General features: G+C 42.0%; 2 protein-coding genes across 2 annotated transcripts in view; both read right to left on the bottom strand.

Annotated features, from left to right (window-relative positions):
• LOC121714763 (anthrax toxin receptor 1-like) overlaps nt 1-18,848 on the bottom strand; it is a 36,598-nt gene extending 17,750 nt beyond the window's left edge. The window contains exons 1-10 of the mRNA XM_042099812.1: nt 18,143-18,848; nt 10,584-10,655; nt 10,227-10,298; nt 7,598-7,679; nt 7,171-7,204; nt 6,978-7,057; nt 5,837-5,905; nt 5,541-5,621; nt 4,346-4,406; nt 2,418-2,516 (exon numbers count right to left, since the gene is read on the bottom strand). Of these exons, the coding sequence (XP_041955746.1) occupies nt 2,418-2,516; nt 4,346-4,406; nt 5,541-5,621; nt 5,837-5,905; nt 6,978-7,057; nt 7,171-7,204; nt 7,598-7,679; nt 10,227-10,298; nt 10,584-10,655; nt 18,143-18,297 (805 nt within the window). The 5' untranslated portion in view covers nt 18,298-18,848. The remainder of the gene's footprint in view (nt 1-2,417; nt 2,517-4,345; nt 4,407-5,540; nt 5,622-5,836; nt 5,906-6,977; nt 7,058-7,170; nt 7,205-7,597; nt 7,680-10,226; nt 10,299-10,583; nt 10,656-18,142) is intronic.
• Nucleotides 1-19,118, bottom strand: part of LOC121714755 (oxysterol-binding protein 2-like) — a 765,489-nt gene that overhangs the window by 331,584 nt on the left and 414,787 nt on the right. The gene's annotated exons all lie outside the window — the stretch shown is intronic.

Raw genomic sequence — 19,118 nt, 5'->3', positions numbered from 1 at the left:
GACACCTCAACAAAAGGTGAGCCGGAGGAAGGGAGAGGCCTGTTGAAGGAGATCGAGGCTTCAAACACTGCCTTTTTGCAGCGATGCTTGAGCCCCACTTTATGACGGCCTCCTCCTCCCTCTCTGCTGCAGGGGGTCGTCTTTGTCCGGGGCAGATCCGGGCAGTGACCGCCTGCCTCTCTCTCCTCTTCCTCTCTCAACATGTGGCCAGAAGTGTTGGGATCCTGGCAGGAAGGCTTGATGCATGTCCTCAAACTCTTTATTAGTCTGTTTACCCACAGTGCGCGAGGAAAAAGGCCATGTTTTACTGCCTAACTGAAGACATGTGCTCAAGGCTAGAGAGTGCTTAATAAATTACCAGAAATTACTGGCCATACCGATCACCTCCGAGCCTCTCTCTGAGTCAGAACAACAGTGTTGCTCTTCAAACAAAGAAGCTGCCAGTAGATTTTACTTGTTGTGAATCATGATGCAATTGACTGTGACAATTTATGGAAACAGTAGTTTTGTTTTTTGATGGAGATGTGACTGTGACAAAACAAGGTGCTGCATTGCAAAAGCTGGGGGGTTTGTTTTTGTGCCTGTGTGCATGAAGTGGAAAATTCATAGTGTGTCCATGGCCTATGCATTTTGTGGATTCAAATCTGGTATTTGTCATTCCCAAAACACTTCACATATCCTGCCCAAAACACGTCACGACAACAATGAGCAGGGCTTGTGCAGAAGCCTCTTGGTGTGTATCATCGTTTGGTGAAAGGATCTGTGTTCTGATGGAGGTTTGAGACCTTCAAGTCTCCTTCAAGACTCACCATCACATCTGCCGGCATATAAGATGCCAGGGTTCCGTATGTCTTATACTTGCAAGCTGTTAGCGTGTCCGAGACATAGGCTCAAACAGACTCTCAGCTGTTCAACACATGTAGCAACACACAGCCCCTTCCCACCCATAGCCTTTAATCCATGAGATATTTGGAGGCGCTGTCAAGGGGGGAGGTAGAATTAGCAAGATTTACGTTAAAGAAATCGCCTTTGCGGACAAACACTGTGGGCAGAACAAAGTTGGTAAACAAGTGGGCATTTGTTGCCTTTTTCTTTGTCGAAACTGAAAAAAAGCTTGCATCAGCATAATTAGGGTCTGTTTACAAGAGCCTCTTTCCAGCATTTAGACTGGCCAAGTATAAACAAACACCGCTGGACAGTGGACAAACGGCACGTATTCTCAGGGGACTTAGCATGCAAGAGACATGAGAATGGCTAGGGGGCGAAGACTGCAGATATAGACACAAGGCATTTCCCTTTTGTTCTAATAGTTTCCATATCCCGCGCTCATTCCCCACCGAGATGTTTGGACACACAATGTAAACCTTCACCGTCCACCGACATGACTGCTTTCATCATCCATATTATGGGGATGCGAAACACTCACTAATCTGAAACCTATTAGTATATATAATTATATCAGGCACAGATGACTCTGCTTTGATCAGATCTAATTCAGATGCAATCGCAATTCTTCACAGCATTAAATATCTGCCCTGTGGGTGCAAACTTCTTAGCGGAGGCCATATAGGCATCAGCCTTTTATTAAAGGCTGATGCATGGCGGGAAGCATAGCTTGGATGCAGCTCAAGGACATTGTTCGTTCCTCATCACAGCTTTGTGTGTGGCGCTGTGGGCTTTTTTTCTCCTCTACTAGATCTGCCTCACCTGGCGAACAGCCACACTATTAAAGGCTGCCTTGTGCCTTTTAAAAACTCTCCAACTACCAATCACGACAGATCCAGGAACATTGGTGCATGTTTTCGGTCTATTGGGGCCAGATTTTTGTCAGGAGGTTTCAGAGAAACGATAGCTCAGGGACACTTCACAGACCTGTGTGATGGCAATTGCAAGCTCAGTGGTAGTCAGTTCAGAGCTTGCCAATTTGAGCTAAATCATAAAAACAACTCTTATGCAAGGGCTAATTATCACTGTTTACAAAAACATTAATGCTTCGTACATAATTTGGTTTCAGTGTTTGTCTGCCCTTTTAGACACACATTTGAAAAATAATTGGTCCTTGTTTATTAAGAGAAATGATTCAGGTCTTTCATCTTGAAATGGTTTCAGTAAAGACCTCTAAATAGGTCTACACAATGCCAAATGCTGACACACTTTATGAACAATGCCGACTTAATAGCGGGTCACTTTATATACCGAACATTCTTTTTTTATATAGAATCTAATTACTCCCCTCACTTGTAAAGACAATCATAATGAAGGTCGTAAGACATTTTCAGATGGCTCAGTGGAGAGCTTTACGTGACCCAAAGTACAAAATTTACTTGGAAGAGGAAGGAAATGATGTTGGCTATATGTGATGCAGGTATAATGCAAGCTTATGTGGCATGCATCACGGCATCAGAGACGGCACTTACTCCTTGTGAGGGTATCATTGATGCGGAAAGTGCAGAGCACTTTTTCCACGTTGCGGGCATGGAGGAATCCATTCCCTCTGACCACCACCTGAAATGTCTCTGCAGAGGAGGAAGAAGAAGAAGATGAAGAAGAAGAAGGAGGAGGAGGAGAAGAAGAAGGAGGAGGAGGAGAAGAGACTGACATGAGCAGTGGATAAAAGCATACACTCCCATCACGGCTGGATTTTGAAGGGCCCATCTCACTGGGATTTTACAGCCTTTCTTCAAAAGAAACGTTTTTCGAGCGCCGTACAGGAAGAAGACCACTGATTTACGAGGAGTCGTGTTTTAGTAAAGCCCGTTATTTGTTGAATCAGGTGGCTTGGCAGTGTGGGTTTGGCTGAGGCCCTGTAGAAAAAGCCTAGCCTTTGGGATCATGGGCGGGCAGTACAAACATACCACACATTGCCGTCAAACTGATCTGATCTAAGCCCCCGAATTGGTAGCTCGCTAACTGCCGCGCAGTGTCCAATTGTGTGCCGATGTATAAATCTGACTGCTTTGCGCTGTTCAGCAAGGTCATATTCTGTTAACGTTGTACTTAAAAACCTCTTTGGCGTGACCACAGTGGTTGCAAGACAGACATACTTGACTGAGAAACACTCTCCGAGGGGTGCGCCTGTGGCAAGTGAGACATGTAGTTGTCCCAACATGAGAGGAAGGGTCCTCCGTGGAGCCAAAGCCACAGAATCCTGAAATACTTAGGCGTACATATCACAGAGGAAAAGGGGCTCAAGACTGCCCTGACGGCGAACCAAACCATCAGCACCATTCTGACAGACATGCAGAGGGTTGACATGACAGGAGCAAATGCTCTTGTTTGTCTCTTTTAAATGACTAAGTAAATGAAAAGATTAGCTTGATAAAAATGTGGATAGATTTGGGGGGGGGGGGGGTGCAAGAATGACAAGCATGAAGTTTTGTGAAATCAAAATCAGTCAATGATGCAAGTCAATATATAGCCTATTATATTATATAATATAAAATCAGGGATTACGACTTTAAAAAGTACTCTGAATAAATGTCTAAATAAACTTGAATCCAACTGACGATTCAAAACAAACCTTTGCTGGACTTTGTTTTGTATCTGTCTTTCAGAATGGGGGGAGAAAAACTCACTATAAACAGTGAGGCCTTCACAAAAGGGGTCAGACTTTATTGGAAGACTGCTCAAGAACTAAACCCATAAACTTCAGCAGCCTGTGCAGAAATAAATAGCAGCCCGCTAAATTTCTAGGAAAACCCGGCTTGAGTTCGCGGAGGAAACCGAGACCTTCAGCACAACACACTTATTTGTTGATCTCCCCATGCAGCTACTGGGGCTCTGGAGCCCATCAAACATCAGATGAGGTCAAGAGAAGCTAACGGGCTTCCTGCTACTGTTCTCCAGCCGCAGACATAAGAAGTGAGGGGTTTCAGTCCCTGTGCTATGCAGCCACTCATCCTTTGGCTTTAGTATACATGTCAAGTAGGCTCTGTTCTGTGTGTGTGTGTGTGTGTGTGTGTGTGTGTGTGTGTATGAGCGCGCGTGTGTATGTGCGTGTGTGTGCAAGTGTGTCTGTCTGTGTGTGTGTGTGCGTGTGTGTGTGTGTGTGCCTGATCCAGAGAGAGAGAGAAAGTGAGGGAGACAGTGTGTGTGTGCATGTGTGGTCATAACAATATGTGTGTGTGTGTGTGTGTGTGTGTGTGTGTGTGTGTGTGTGTGTGTGTGTGTGTGTGTGTGTGTGTATGTGTGTGTGCGTTTGTGTGTGTGTGTGTGTGTGTGTGCGTTTGTGTGTGTGTGTGTGTGTGTGTGTCTGAAAATGTGTGTCAGTTTGATGGCTCAAGGCCCTGACGAGATGAAAGGTGTTGGGCCGGATGTCCACACAAGGCTCCCCTCAATCACTCACCTCCTGCGCAGATACTGGAAGGTTCCGCCGCGAGGATCTCAATGCAGGATTTCCTGAGGATCTGAGGAGGGCAACCAGAGGGGAAAGAAGGGGGGGGGTGATGAAACCGGTCATCATGAGACACCATGATTACATAGGCAATCTCTTTAACATCATTACTCCTGAGTTCACAACCAGTGTCTGATATCAAGTTACCTATGAGAGAGAGAGAGAGAGAGAGAGACAGACTGACAGACAGATAGACAGAGAAAGAGAGAGAGAGAGAGACAGGGAGAGAGAGAGAGAGAATGTCTTTTTATGTATTTGTTTGTGAGTTTGTTTGTTGTTTGATGTGTGTGTTTGAGCATGCTCCACTTGTCTGGTTGTTGTTGTGTTTTAGCATGTGAATAGTTTGTCTTTCTCACTTTCTCCATCCACTCTCTTCAAGAAGAAATATGCATGCTCTCATATGCCTGAAGATTCCTCTGATTTACTGTGCACAGGCCCTCTCTTTGCCTCTCCCCCTGCACCAGGAGCTCAGGCCAAGTGTTTTCAGTGGGCCGCTAATCGGCAACAGATGACTGGCTCAACTGACCGACCCTGGCCAGAGCTAGCTAGCGGTGTGTCTAGCTGCGCCAAACGAGGGCAGCTTTGGGGAGAAGAACAAACCTGTTCACCCCAACCCTAAACCCTCCCTACCACCACACTCTTCTCATTCATTCATTCGGATGGAGGAAATATGACTCAATACCTCGCTGCTGAGAGTTAAAGGATACAATGCACAGACTTGGATCCTGTTTTTGGGTGGATTCCAGTAGCGTCCTGATCAAAAAGGCTTGTGGGCGCAGGGGGTGCACAGTGGGTTCTACCCTGAAAATGTTGGCCCTGAGTAGCCCTGAGTAGTGACCATCTGAGTAGCCCAATGTTTGTGTTTCTCTGTCTTTCTCTCTCTCTCTCTCTCTCTCTCTTAGAAAAAAAGTCCCCCATTTTCCTTCACTTCCTTTTTCATTTTTCATTAGCCCTGGAAATCGGAGAAAGCTCAGCCAGTGAGAGAGTCTTGATGGAAAGAATTTTGTTTGAGGAGGTCTCTTTGAAGAGCAAAGACTGTCACGAAAACAACAGCACTTGGAGGGATGTCTTTTCTGAGCTGAGCAGACAGGTTCCTGTTCCCATGTTACTCCCCTTGCTATTTGTCCACAAAAACAGCGATACTTACTGAATCAATGACTCCTTGCAATGCCTCAAAGCCGCCATTCACAGGAAAAACATGGTCCTTGCTGTCTGCTATCTTCGCCAACTGAGAGAAAGAGGAAGGAGGAACACAAGTTGTTAGTATTAGTTTGTATTTTTCACTCCAGAAATGTGGACTGGAGGCATTACAGTATTGTTCTTTTGTCCAGTATTTTTTCCCCCACAGTCCTTTGCTCTGCTATTTTCGGCCAGCTGAGAACTGAGACTTTGGCCTCGTCTGATGCCAGACACCGTGCCTAATGGAAACAGAAGGACACCCACCTGGGTCTCATTGAAGTCCTTCACCCCGACGCAGTAGACCGATGCACCCAGGCTGCGGGAGCGGTTTGCCTAACAGGTATCCATAACAACAACACAGACAGACAACACCACCATTCAACTTAAGCACACTGTTAAGCACATGAAAACAATGCTGGCTTAGAGAGAGAGACATGTTTAATTGACATAAATGAGGAAATGAGATCACGTTTGTAATGTAGACAAGAAGAAAATGGTGGTCATTTTCTAAATGGCATAATTAAAAGAAGTCAAGGTAACACATGTAAGCAGTAGGCACAAGAAGAGAAAAACAGTGTCTGGACCCATTCCACCTCACCACTGCCAATGAGTGACAGTTTCAAATGTTTCATCTCTTGTTTCTGTCAAACCTTTTGACCAGTAATACCCATCTTACAATAATACTAAAAAAGAGATCAGTGGCAGCGTATCACACTAAGCCAAAGGGCAGCAGGTGTGTTTTTTTGTAGAGAGAGAGAAGAGGGTTGGTTGGCATATGTAGCTGATCAGCCAGCTTGTAACTGCCCACAGATGCTCACGTGCCACTCTGGAGCCGACGAGGGAAGAGTTATAGGCTAGCACCCGTCTCCCCAGATGTGCTGCACTGGCCGCAGATGTGAATAGCCTATGTTATTTTCCTATTCCGAGGGGGAAACAGATGATAAGAGTCCCACTCTAGCCAGGCCCACTGACCTGCTTCCCCCACTCTGACCCAGAATCAGATCAAAGCAGCTCTGATATATACAGTGATGGTGTTTGATCTGTGCCAGTCTCCTACCCTACTCCTATGCATGCCTGTTTACAGTTAGGGTGGTGGTAGTGCAGAGGTTAAGGAGCTGGTCTAGCATGCAGTAGCCTGAAAAGTTGTTCAACTGCCTTCTCCCATTGGGCCCTTGAGCAAGGCGGTTAACCCTGAGTTGCTCCGGGGACAATGGCCCTTGTAATATAATTGACATGTAATTTAAGTCACTCTGGATTAAGAGTGTCTGCTAAATGAATAAATGCCCCCCCCCCCTGCATTCACACTGTTTGGATAGTGCCTTATACCTCTCTCTAGGCACAGAAGAAGAGGTATTTCGTTTTTAGGGGGGTTTTTTTTAAAAGAAGCGTTAAGATGGTGCCCTACCTCTCGCTCGGCGTAGAAGAAGAGGTCTTCATGTAGCTCGCCATCAGTCAGGGCGATGATGACACTAGCAGTGCGGTACCCTGTGTTCAGAGAAAGAGAGAGAGAGAAAGAAAGAGAGAGAGATTGATGTTTTGATTAATGAGTTTTTTCACTGTTATAAAGAGAGGTGTGAAGAAGGTTGAAAAAGGGTCACCTTCAGAGTTTCCATAGTAAATCTGCTCACTCGCCTGAAAAGTGAAAAACCACAAGATGAGTTTCATGAGGGCTCAGTGGACACTGTCCTTTGAACAGCACATTCTTAAAAGGAATAATTCATGTCTGTTCATTTGTGTCTGTTCATTCAATGTGCTCTTTATGCTCTGCAATGCACTGTTTATTCTGCCGCTGTTTGGAATTGTGCATGAAATTGCTATCCTTTAATGGGTTCCCGTTATGGCACTGGCTGACCTTCTCATTATGGAAACTAAGAGTTTACACTACACAGCTTTATCTCTGTAAATGCTTGTGAGATCACACACCAGGCATAAGTGCAAATGTACTGTACACTGCACTGAAAACAGACATAACAACATAATTGGCTAACTGTATGGCTGTAACTGTGTACTGGCTTGAGGTCTCACCCTTTGAATGCCCTCGTGCATGAAGGTGTCTCCCCCTGGCAAGACCATCTGAAGCTCCTCCAGTCCTTTCCTTATCTTTTCCCTGCAAAAACACACACACACACACACACACACACACACACACACACACACACACACACACACATACACACACACACACACACACACACACACACACACACACACACACACACACACATACACACACACACACACATACACACACACACACACACACACACACACACACACACACACACAGATGCACAAAGATATATCATGAATGTAATAAGCAGTCAATGTTTCTACTTTGAGTTTTAATTTCAACCAATCGCAGCCCAGGTAGGTCAATTCAGGCATCAGTCCGTGTGTCATAAGGGTACAAAACCAATCCTGAGAACTTGGGGGAGGGACAATTCTTCATAAAAACACAGACAACACTACCACAGGCTTTAATAACCTTGTCAGTCTGTGTGTCCAACATTATCAAATAAAATCTGCTAGTGCAAAGTAATGAACAACTACAATGACCATATCCATAAATAATAACAATATCATATGGTAGTTGTCGTCAGATGAGACTGAGAGGTGCTTGGATGGGAGAGGTGTTTTGTGAAAGAATGCCTTGGCCTCAAGTTGGACGTCATCGGACCGTAACTGTGATTCTGGGCTCTACTTGCTGTTTCTGCTGATCGGAAAATCCATTTAAACCTTCCTGCCAGGGAAGTGCTGACCCACCCAGTCAATATGACAGACTCTTTTGCTCTATTTCTTTCATCGGCATAGATAGAATCGGCATAGACGTGATGTGTACTACTGCACATACTGTATGTGATAGATAGATAGATAGATGGATAGATAGATAGATAGATAGATAGATAGATTCTGCACATATGTGACTGTTTATCTCTGGGGAGTCACGCTGTTATTTTGTAATAAATCACGCTGACTTCACTTTTGACAAAATGAGTGCTACAGTGATGAAGGATATGACACAAGGAAACAGACCTTGTGTGAAAATATGGCCTTGTCAAGATGACACAGCAGGAAGACAGTAAAGAGTCAGGCGTTTTCATGGACACATGGAAAGGGGACAGTCACTCAGAGGTGACGTGACGGGCACATCTCCCAAATCAAATCGCGAAAGTGACAATTTAAAGATACTTCAAAGCACATGTTGAAGCTTTTCGCCTGCACAGATTTTAATACTTGGAAATGATAGCGGTGTCACGGCAGAAACTCATAGTCCAGATGTTCTTCTCTGTTGGGCTCCCTGGCACCACACTCTGATAAATGTGCCTTTTTCAAAGAAAACAGGCCGGGATTTGTTGATCATTTATTTGATCAGTGGAACAGGCGTTAATAAATAATAGACAGGCTAACGGAAACAGCAGCACACTCTCCTAAATACACAGAGTGTAAATTCATCAGTGTGTCTGACGTAACACTCACAGCACTGAGAATTTGGTTGCTCTCTTTTGTTTCATGAAGTAAACTCTCTCAATAGAGACAATGTGTTGTCTATAAAATACCATGAAATGTGTAGGAAAATAAACTCTGTTTGCTATGTGAAGCACACATCATCTATTACTGCCAGGCCCAGAAGCCTACTACATAGTGAGCTATATATGTCTATTACTGCCAGGCCCAGAAGCCTACTACATAGTGAGCCATATATGTCTTCACTGATGCTGTAGTATTGAAGATCAACTACATAGTGAGCCATATATGTCTTCACTGATGCTGTAGTATTGAAGATCAACTACATAGTGAGCCATATATGTCTTCACTGATGCTGTAGTATTGAAGATCAACTACATAGTGAGCTATGTATGTCTTCACTGATGCTGTAGTATTGAAGATCAAAGGCAGTCTTTCATGGATCATTCTAGGACAGTGATGAAAAAATTTATTCTCAGATATTTATTTGAAATGATTTCACAATGCTGACACATGAAGAGTTGGCATATGAAGACTTGGCATATGAAGCAAGGTGTAAGCACAACCACTTTCTCATCTAGAATTTATGAGAACAGATATCACAACTTCAAATCACAATGACAATGTATGCCATTCTGAAAGTAGGTTTCGAACGCTTCAAAATGATTTGATTTATAGACCTGTAACTATTGAACCAAGCTGTGGATTCCTGTTGTATCATTAATACAGCAAAATAAACTGTGATTCCAGTTCCCTGATTCAAAACAGAATGTGTGGAAATGCCCCACCCTTAAATCTACGCAATCCCTCATATTCACAAGAAATAATTAGTAACAGAAACACTTATTTTGTGACTGCAACTCAATCGGATGACCTAATATGATGCCATATGTCTTCTATTGAAATAAAATCAACATCTGTGATGCACAGTGCGAGATCAGCTGGGAAGTCCATGAACACTGATCACTGGTCACTCTGCTGACCACAGCTCCTTATGCATTTGTCCTACTGTTCTCAATGTCTACCTGCTTACAATGCACTTCTTTGTTCATCTCTGACCAGCTCCCAATCTCATTGAGCTCGGGAGGGGAATTTGACATGAGGGACTTGTACTTTCACTTGAGGGACTTGTACTTTCAAAAAACACACACACACACACACACACTCTCTCTCTCTCTCTCTCTCTTACCTGTCCTCTGTGAGACGCATCAAGATCCGTCCCTCAGTGGAAAACACAATAAAGGACATCCGCAGCTGTGGGCTGCAGAAGAGGGGGTTGGGGAGAAGGGAAGAGGAGAGTAAACAGAGGGAATCTGCAGACACATGCTCTCGCCTGCCAACAAGCCATTTACTTCACACACAATCACAGCTCCTGTTTATATAACCGGATTTTTATGCTCTTACTAAATGAGCAATGTTGTGCTTTTTATAAATGTCTTGAGAGTGTAAAGATGAAAGGGGGCAGGGTGTGAATACCACTGTATGACTTTGTCACATGGTTTGGCTTTTGGTGGGTGGAGGCCATGCTCTGTGGATTCGTACGTACCTTATGAATTTATGTGCCAGATGTTCGACAAAGTGGTAGATCTCAGTCCAGTGATGCATCACACTGCCAGACCTGTGGAGGTAAAAGACGTGTTCACACACTTCATCACTGATAAGACCATAATGATCATAATGATGATGATGATGATGGCTAAGCTGGTAATAAATACCATTATATTTGTCAACATCAAAGAGACTTGTTTGAATAATTAGTAGAAAATAGAACATTCAGGTCAGTGTCCCACAGTCACATTACAGGTTATTCCAGTGATGCCTAACTAGTTAACACCGAGAGGAATAATGTATGTTACACGTATGTTCCACGATGACTGACACTTCGTGAGTATAGTGAAAGAGAGTCCATGCCTTGAGACTATCATCTCAAATGAGGTGTGCTAAAGTGCAGAACAAAAGAAGCAAGTGGAGAAAAAAAGCCAGTAAACACTTGAGTCTCTCTTTGCACTCCTCTCAGTGTGTGTGTGTGTGTGTGTTTGTGTACAAAACCATTGAAAGAGTAAGGCAGTTTGGCACATAAACCCTCAAAAGATTTAATGGTATAACAAATGCCTGCCTCCTGCACATCTATGGCCAGAAGGTAACAAGCAGATTACATTCACAGCACATTCAGACGAAACCTTTCATAAACCTTTTCCAATGGAGCCAAGATTCTTCATCTTAATGGCAGTCCTCTCATTCAAATGAGAATAAACTGTTTTTAAAGATGTAAACCAATCCTAAAGTCAAACAAACACAACATCAATCTCTTAACAGCTCAGTGAAATACAGCTGTGGTATTAGTTGATATAATCTCTACAAATCCCCTTGAGTTAAGATTGTGTTTAGTTGCAGTGTAGATCAATCAAGTAGAGAAAGTTAATAAAACAGGATGCTAGCTGATAATGACCAAGATTACACTGCACTCATTTTGAATAATTCACCATTCATGGTTATCAAAACTAAACAATTTTGCTTAATAATAAACATCAAAACATCGGTCTTTAATGCTTTTCTGCACCTGTCCATCACACTGTCTTAGTATAAGTCTTAGTCCCTCTCTTTTGTTTACACATCTAAGGATCTAAGAAAAGCACACATGAGAAAATGACAACTATGAAATTCATGGATAACTTGTCTGTATATTGAAAGTTTGCCTGTAAGTGATGTTGGAGATGCATTAAACGGCAGCATGTACAGCATGGTACAATACAGAGACACCACCAGTTAAAGATATTAAAATGATAATAAAATAATGTCTGTTTCCTGTCTAATTCTCCTGAGTAACTTTCCTCCCACTGCTGGCGGTTGCACTAATTAAAGAGGAGTGCACTACCATGATGACAATAATGATGATAGTGCACTTTACTAACTAGGCAATTCTGCAGCTAAACACATTTTGTCGTTTATTTACACTACCAATCAAAGGTTTGGGGTCACTTATCATTTCCATTCCACTCCATTATAGACAGAATACCAACTGAGATAGTTGCATTGTTTTTTAAATCAGGGCAGCAGTTTTCAGATTACATTATGTGCTTACATAATTGCAAAGCTGCTCAGCTGGTATTCTATCTATAATGGAGTGGAATGGAAATGATGACCCCAAACTTTTGACTGGTATGAATGAATGAATGTAACTGTTCATACTTCGTTTTTGTGCATATTTATTAAAAGGAACAAGTGTTTTTTTTGTCCCTGCCTGTTTTCCTATCAACAAATTCCTATCAGCTGTAAAGTAATCTAACAAAAATTCATAGATCTGATGGTAGTTTTGCATTAGGACATAAGCTCAGGTCCATGGTCAATTTCTGGTGGTCACTGGTCAATTTCAGTGAATTGAGGCTATAAATGCTAAAATGTGAGTCTTACGTCCTCCTGCATCTGGAACAGTCCCACAGGCACTGGCATAATTCTGTCTTCAGAGACATCGATACTCTTCATCAACCATCACACTGATGGAACAAAATGACTGTAACACTGGACAAATTGTAACTTGAAAGAGTCAGAAGCTTGACTTGATCAATAGCAGAAACCAGACACCAAGAGCAGGTTGCTGATGTCCAGATGCTAAAACCATAACCTTAGAAGGAAGAAGAATTTGAGTAGCTCTGTTTTGTGCATCTGTTATTGTGGTGTCCAAATAAAAACCCACCACACCACTTCACTGGTAACAATACCGTAGGGTCACAGATAATGTGGCCCAGTGGCATTGTCTCTGGCCATAAGACATTGCCTTATATTATGCCTACAGTATATTCTTACCTCATCCTTCCCCATCCCATCTACTTATGTCTCGCCAGCCATTCTCTCTATTTCTCCTGCAGCCTGACTGATTGCACTGAGATTTGATCTACAGGATTTGATTTAGAATGATGTACTGCATTTTCATTCCCATCAGGCAAAATGGAGTAGTTGTGTCATCAGTCATGGTCGATTTCACATTGACATGACTGGGTGGTGGTTAGATTTTTAACATAACGATGCATGAGGGTTAGATTCGATAGCACATCAGTTAAGGCAATCATTAATGACTTCATCTATTTAATAATCCGTGACAGAATCTGTGCATTTTTCTCAGATGACCAAATATAAAGACGAGAATTTGATGAGTGTTCATTAATCTCCCTAAGCCTCAGTTCAGAACGTCCTCTGGGATTTTGAAATGTGTTTGTGTTTGTCTGTGATGGGTGGAGGTTGCACTGCACTCATCTGAGTAGAGATTCCTTGAATGCTTCTTTATTTGACCCACTTAGATAGCCTGAGCATCAGGGACATGGGTTTCTCACGAGCCATGTTATTCACAGCTTATCGCAGCACTCTTCAGAATCCTGCAGACAGTTCCACTGAATTGAATGGGCCAACATTTCTGGATGATAACCGCTACACATCAGGGTCTTGTTTGCACTGTCAGGACTTATTTACCTGTGCTGACCAGCAGACAATGCATTATCCCTTATACAGTAAAAGAGCTCATGGTAGAAGAAAGCATCATGTACACTGCTGATATGGTTATTCTTCTAGCCTAGGTGCCAGCCGAACTTAGTCCCACCCACAACATTTGAGGTCGGGAAGTTCGGTCTGGCATTGCTCCGTTGTGGAGCAACTATGCTCACCCCAAATCTGGCGGACCAATCAAATCGGGCTTTACGATGATAGACAGGTGAGCAACAGCGCCTCGTCTATCACGTCATCTGAGCATGCTTGGGTTGATTATGTTTGCAACAAAAAACGCTGTGACTAGAAGGAGACAGATGGCTTCTAAGACCCTTTATGGAAAATGCATATTATTTCAATGAGGTTTTATCACTGAAAACGATTATTTCTGAAAACTTTGGCCAAAGTTGATGTGGGAAAACTCATGGTTTCACTTTCATCAAAGGAAAACAGCGTGTTGCATTGTGACATGTTGTTAACTCGTTCATTTGAAATCTCTGATTGACCACCTGTTCGAGGGATTTGCGACAGCCTTTCCCAGCTGTTTATAACATGTTTGTAGCATATCAGTGTTCAGCAGAATTATTTTTAAAAACGGAGGGGATATAGGCTATCAGTTTTTTTCCTAATAGCCTACCCTACTACGTATCTCTTATATTTCGCTATGAGTGTTGTAGGATATATATATATATATGCACTGTGCATGGAGATACTATACATTTCTAATTTGTAAATTTCTCCGCATGAACGTGTCCACTGTCCATTCCACAACTTGCATCTGTAGCTAATGTGCAAAATAATGTTAAATAATTATTGTCATCTACTACAAGTGCAGTACTTTGGGGAATGCATATCAGTAAACAAATTTTGTCACTCCTTTTATATTCAGTACTTGCCATATATAGTGAGGATTTACTTCATAATACAGATGTGCGAGAACCAGAGATGACATCCCTCTACATCTCCATGGTTTCATTTTGTGATGGGAAGGCTAATGTTCTGGCTAATATTATCAATCTGTGCCAAGTATATTATGGTACGTCAAGTGGAGATATCTGATAAGGGGGGGGGGGGGGGGGGGGGGCTAATCAGCTGCTAGCCCAGTTTTCTACAAGACCTCAGTATTAGTTGTTCTCAGTGTCTCCTTCAGGATATGATAAATCAGGGAGACAGGCAACAGCTTCCGCAGATTTTTTTGCGCGGCCACATGTGCTGGCTCAACCCAAAAACCCAAACCATAAATTGGAGCAAGGGAGAGAAATTACATAAGTGTAGAGACTGAGAGCAATGCCCACATGCTGCACACCAGCTGTTATTCCCCCGAGACCTGGACGAATGGTTTAGAACTTAGCCATCACCACTAATGATGTCCTAACTTACAAACGAATATATCTTTCTTAGACAGAGACTGTGCTAAAAGAAGTCTATGTTATAGTAGTTCAGTTGTTTTCAGTACAATCACAAGAACTATGCGAAAATGTTTGTTTTTATCTCAGAGATAACAATGAAGCAAAAGGTTTAATATGTATCAGTATGAACTCCTTGTGTTTTTTGAAGGCATCCTATAGTTGAACTAACTGTTGAGGATGATATTTTAGTTCAAGCAACCCTGAAAAAATCTCTGATTTTATTAATCTGCTTTGTGCTTTGAATATCTGCTCTCCAATTTCCATTCAATGAAAAACTCCTCTGTTGCACAAATGTCTAACTGCAAAGGCAGTTTGGAGACTTGGCAACTGGAAAAAACATCTGAACTTTAAAAAAAAAAAAAAAAAAAAAACTTTCTTCAAAAAGTGTGTGGGGAGAAGGAAGAGGAAGGCTTTAAACCTCTGAGCAGAAATTATTCAACTCAAATTAAGAATCAGACAAAAGCAATTGAAGACGATAAGAAGGTCTTTGTTGAAGAATCCACACATAGGCTACAGGGAGAAGGCATCATTGATTAGAAACAGCTGCTGTTCCATTTGACTATCCATTAATTTGGTCTGTCTCTAGACTTGGCTCAGAAAACTGTCTAGTCTGTCTTGTTTTTCTTCTTTCACTCCAGTTGTTGCTTACAAGTCCCAGGGGAAAGGCTTATGTTTTACATTAACAAAACAACCTAATCCTCACGAATACATAGCAACTTGTTGAAAATGATTAACAAATTACATAGTAACTCAATACATATATATATATATATATATATATATATATATATATATGTATATGTATATATATATATATATATATATATATATATCTTTAACTGAAAATTGAGTTACTGACTCATGACTCAAAGTTGATGCTCATTAAAACTTATATATGAAGTTTTATTTATATATAAATATCCTTCATATATATATGAAGTTTTAATGAGCATCAACTTTGAGTCACGAGTCAGTTTTAATGAGCATCAACTTTGTCCTGCAAGTTAAGGTGGTCTCTCCGAATATAAGCAGCATTGCTGAGTCGAGCATTGTAACAGTCTACAAGCCAAGCAAAAATAATCTACCAACATCATATATGGTTACTTCAAAAAAGAGTATACATCGCACACAGGAGGATATCTTTCTGCTGATTTTATTTGAATGAACTAAATAAAATCGGCAAAAAAGATATCCTCTAGTGTGCGATATACTCTTTTTTGAAGTTTCAATAGTTCTGTGAACAGGGATTTTGAACTTTGATTATATATGTGGTATTTTTGTCAGTGGTCTTGGTACTGAAAAAGAGTAAGCACTCCGATTTGAAGAAATAGAAATATGGGGTGGTGGGGGGGGGGGGGGGGGTTTATAAGTAACTTCCGTATGGGGTTTTGTAGATCTGACTTCCTAATTGTCGCTGTTGAACCGTTCCACCATGTTTGTGAAATGAGATCTGAACTGATGTCACTTTCTGTAGACCTACATGTTGGATCAAAGCTCATTTCAGACTTCTGACACGCAATATGAAAGCTGGATGGCAGCCTACGACACATGTGTTTTTGTGTATAGCGTGTGTGTGTGCGTGTCTTTTTTCCCTCACCACAAGCCAACTATATAACAGCAGAGGAAAGATTGTCAAACCGGTAAAACACTGTCACACACTGTCAACAAAGCTTAGGGAAATATCAGCCTAAATCAAAAACTGGCCTGTCAGCATGTACAAAACGTAACGTCAAGATCTTTTTGCCATGGTTGTCTTTACTGTTTTCACACATTCACTGCACAACCACTCAAACCTCCCCTGTGTAAATGCTTGCAGAAACTGAAACCTGTGGAGGATTTCTGCTCTCTTGGCTTTTACTTCTTTAGGTAGGTTTTTGAACATTCTAACATAAGATTCCGTTTCGCAACAATTGAAGGTTTAAAATTCTGTTGAATTCAATGAACCCAGATATTCTTTAGAATGTTCATTTCCCAACATTCCTGTCACACCGGTGTGACAGTAGTCCTTTAAGTTAATCTCCCCTGTCTTCACCTCATCAAATGCTAACATGAGACTCATGGGCTCATTTTGCACTGCCATTAAACATTTTCCACGCTTGGCAATTTCAAACATTGCTTTCTCATGCCTGTCTCTCATATTGTGTACTGTCTATCAAGTACAACGACTTTCATTCACTGAAGAAATGTGTACTGTGAAATTTGTCTGCGATAAGAGCAGACTACATATCCGAGGACAGCACTCTACAGGTAAGTAAGACATTGCTAAAATGAGCTTTGAGCAACCGCTGGTAACTGATTCACCAGCTGTGCCACTGACCCCATTCGGAACCAGCGTGTCTGCTTTTGTTTGATCCTCTGCATGCCAGGTCTGGTAAGGAAACAAAGCGTGTGTGACTAGCAAACCAGAGCTTGATGGACCAGCAGCGGAACACCAGACCTCTGCCTCACAGGAAAGGTTAAAAAACATCACCTTCTATTTGCAAGCGCTGTTTACCAAGCACCACAGTGCCCTCCTGTGAGAACAATATAAGAACTAAGCATGACAGTTATACCGCACATGTTACTCCAGTTTTGACAATGCACAAAGTAGGTTAAGTACTATTTTCCCTCAACTTCACAAGGGGGCAGCAAAGAGATGAAACCATGACACAGAAACCTCTATCCCAAAGAAAATCTGTGATGGCAAATTCAGTGGCATATACTGATAGTTGAGGACAGAACTAATAGTGGCTGCACACATTATCATAAAGGCTATGAAATACTTCAACAAGCCTTTTTGCCTTCTGCAATAATAGCAGCAATAATACAAGTCCAGAGCTCTATGGTTGCAAATGTCTGGAAATAATTCAGTGCCATAGTCAATGATGCAATTTAGCATGAATTAAACTTGTTTTGGGGAGTTTGGCACTCTGCACTGAATACTGAATGAAAATTAAATTAGCAAAAGTTTTACTTGAGTCACAATGGAGGTAAAGTGTAGCCTACTTGCAAAAAAAAATGCAATTAACTGTAGAGATACCGCTTGCAATCATATTCCTCAGGGTCCTTTCATTTCTTATTGCATGCAAATGTCAAGTAGGCTATAATTAACATCATAAACCTCCTGGTAAAAGTCTCCACGGACTTCAGTATGATCACTCAAGGGTAAGTCTTAAGATATTCTCAAGAGAGAAGAAAAGAATGGTAGTGAATAGTAAGAGAGATTTCACGATAAACTCACTTATCCAAAACAAAGTAGAGGTCAAAACCTCCATAGCAGGATGGTCTTGTCAGCACGTTGTCCTGATTGTGACCGGTGTTCCCACTTGTTGACATTATTAGTAGAGATCCCAGCAGAAATGCCATGCATATTCCTTTGCTGCCAGTTGCAGACATGATTCCGGTACTCAGAAGAACAAATGAAGAGATTAAAAATCAGAGAGAGGAATAGGGAATCATCTGAATCAAACAGTCCACTGAACTTCTCCCTTCTCTCTCTTTCTCTCACTCTCTCTCTCTCTGTCCCCCCTATTTCTCTCTCGGGTGCAAAAGAGTATTCCTCGTTGCAGCCAAAGGCTTTACAGTCAGCTGAAACATCCACTGCCCAGTCCAGTCCGTATGTCCAATCTGGATCAGCTAATTTAGTATATTGACAAGTTCAGCGGAGTCACTGTGTGTCCACAGAGCATGCACATACACACTCATTCACTCCCCCTCAAACAGCTGTGTGACTCTGAGACAAACTTCTGCTGTCAACCTCACTCCAGGGTCCTCTGTTAGCAGATGAAATGATGGCTGGTGTGTGTGTGATCCAAAGAGCTTCCTAGAAAGCTATTGTGAGTGTGTGCAACAGTTGTTCAACTCAAACTCTACCCCTCTTTCTTTCCCCCTCTCTGTTTCCCCCTCTCCTTTTTGGTAAAGGAATATACGACAGAAGGAAAAAATCAATGAGGGTGACATTTGAATCATTATTGCTATAGCACCATCTAATGGTGGGTGCTATAAAAAATCAAGAGAGCAGACCTACATACATGGGATGAATTAGGATAACAAGAGAAAGGGAGGAGTGTAGCCTATGACAGTGTAGGATACTTTAGTGTAAATAGCCTAATACATGAATTAAGATAACTAATAATGAAGTATTTTTTTCCCTTTTCCGTTCATTCATTAAGCTTGGATCAACCTCAACATGTAGGCCTGGGCTATTTTGCCTTTGT

Source organism: Alosa sapidissima, chromosome 8 (genome assembly GCF_018492685.1).
Source record: "Alosa sapidissima isolate fAloSap1 chromosome 8, fAloSap1.pri, whole genome shotgun sequence".
Lineage (NCBI taxonomy): Eukaryota > Metazoa > Chordata > Actinopteri > Clupeiformes > Clupeidae > Alosa > Alosa sapidissima.
Note: the sequence above shows the minus strand (reverse complement) of the source record. Positions and strands in the feature narration are given on the sequence as shown.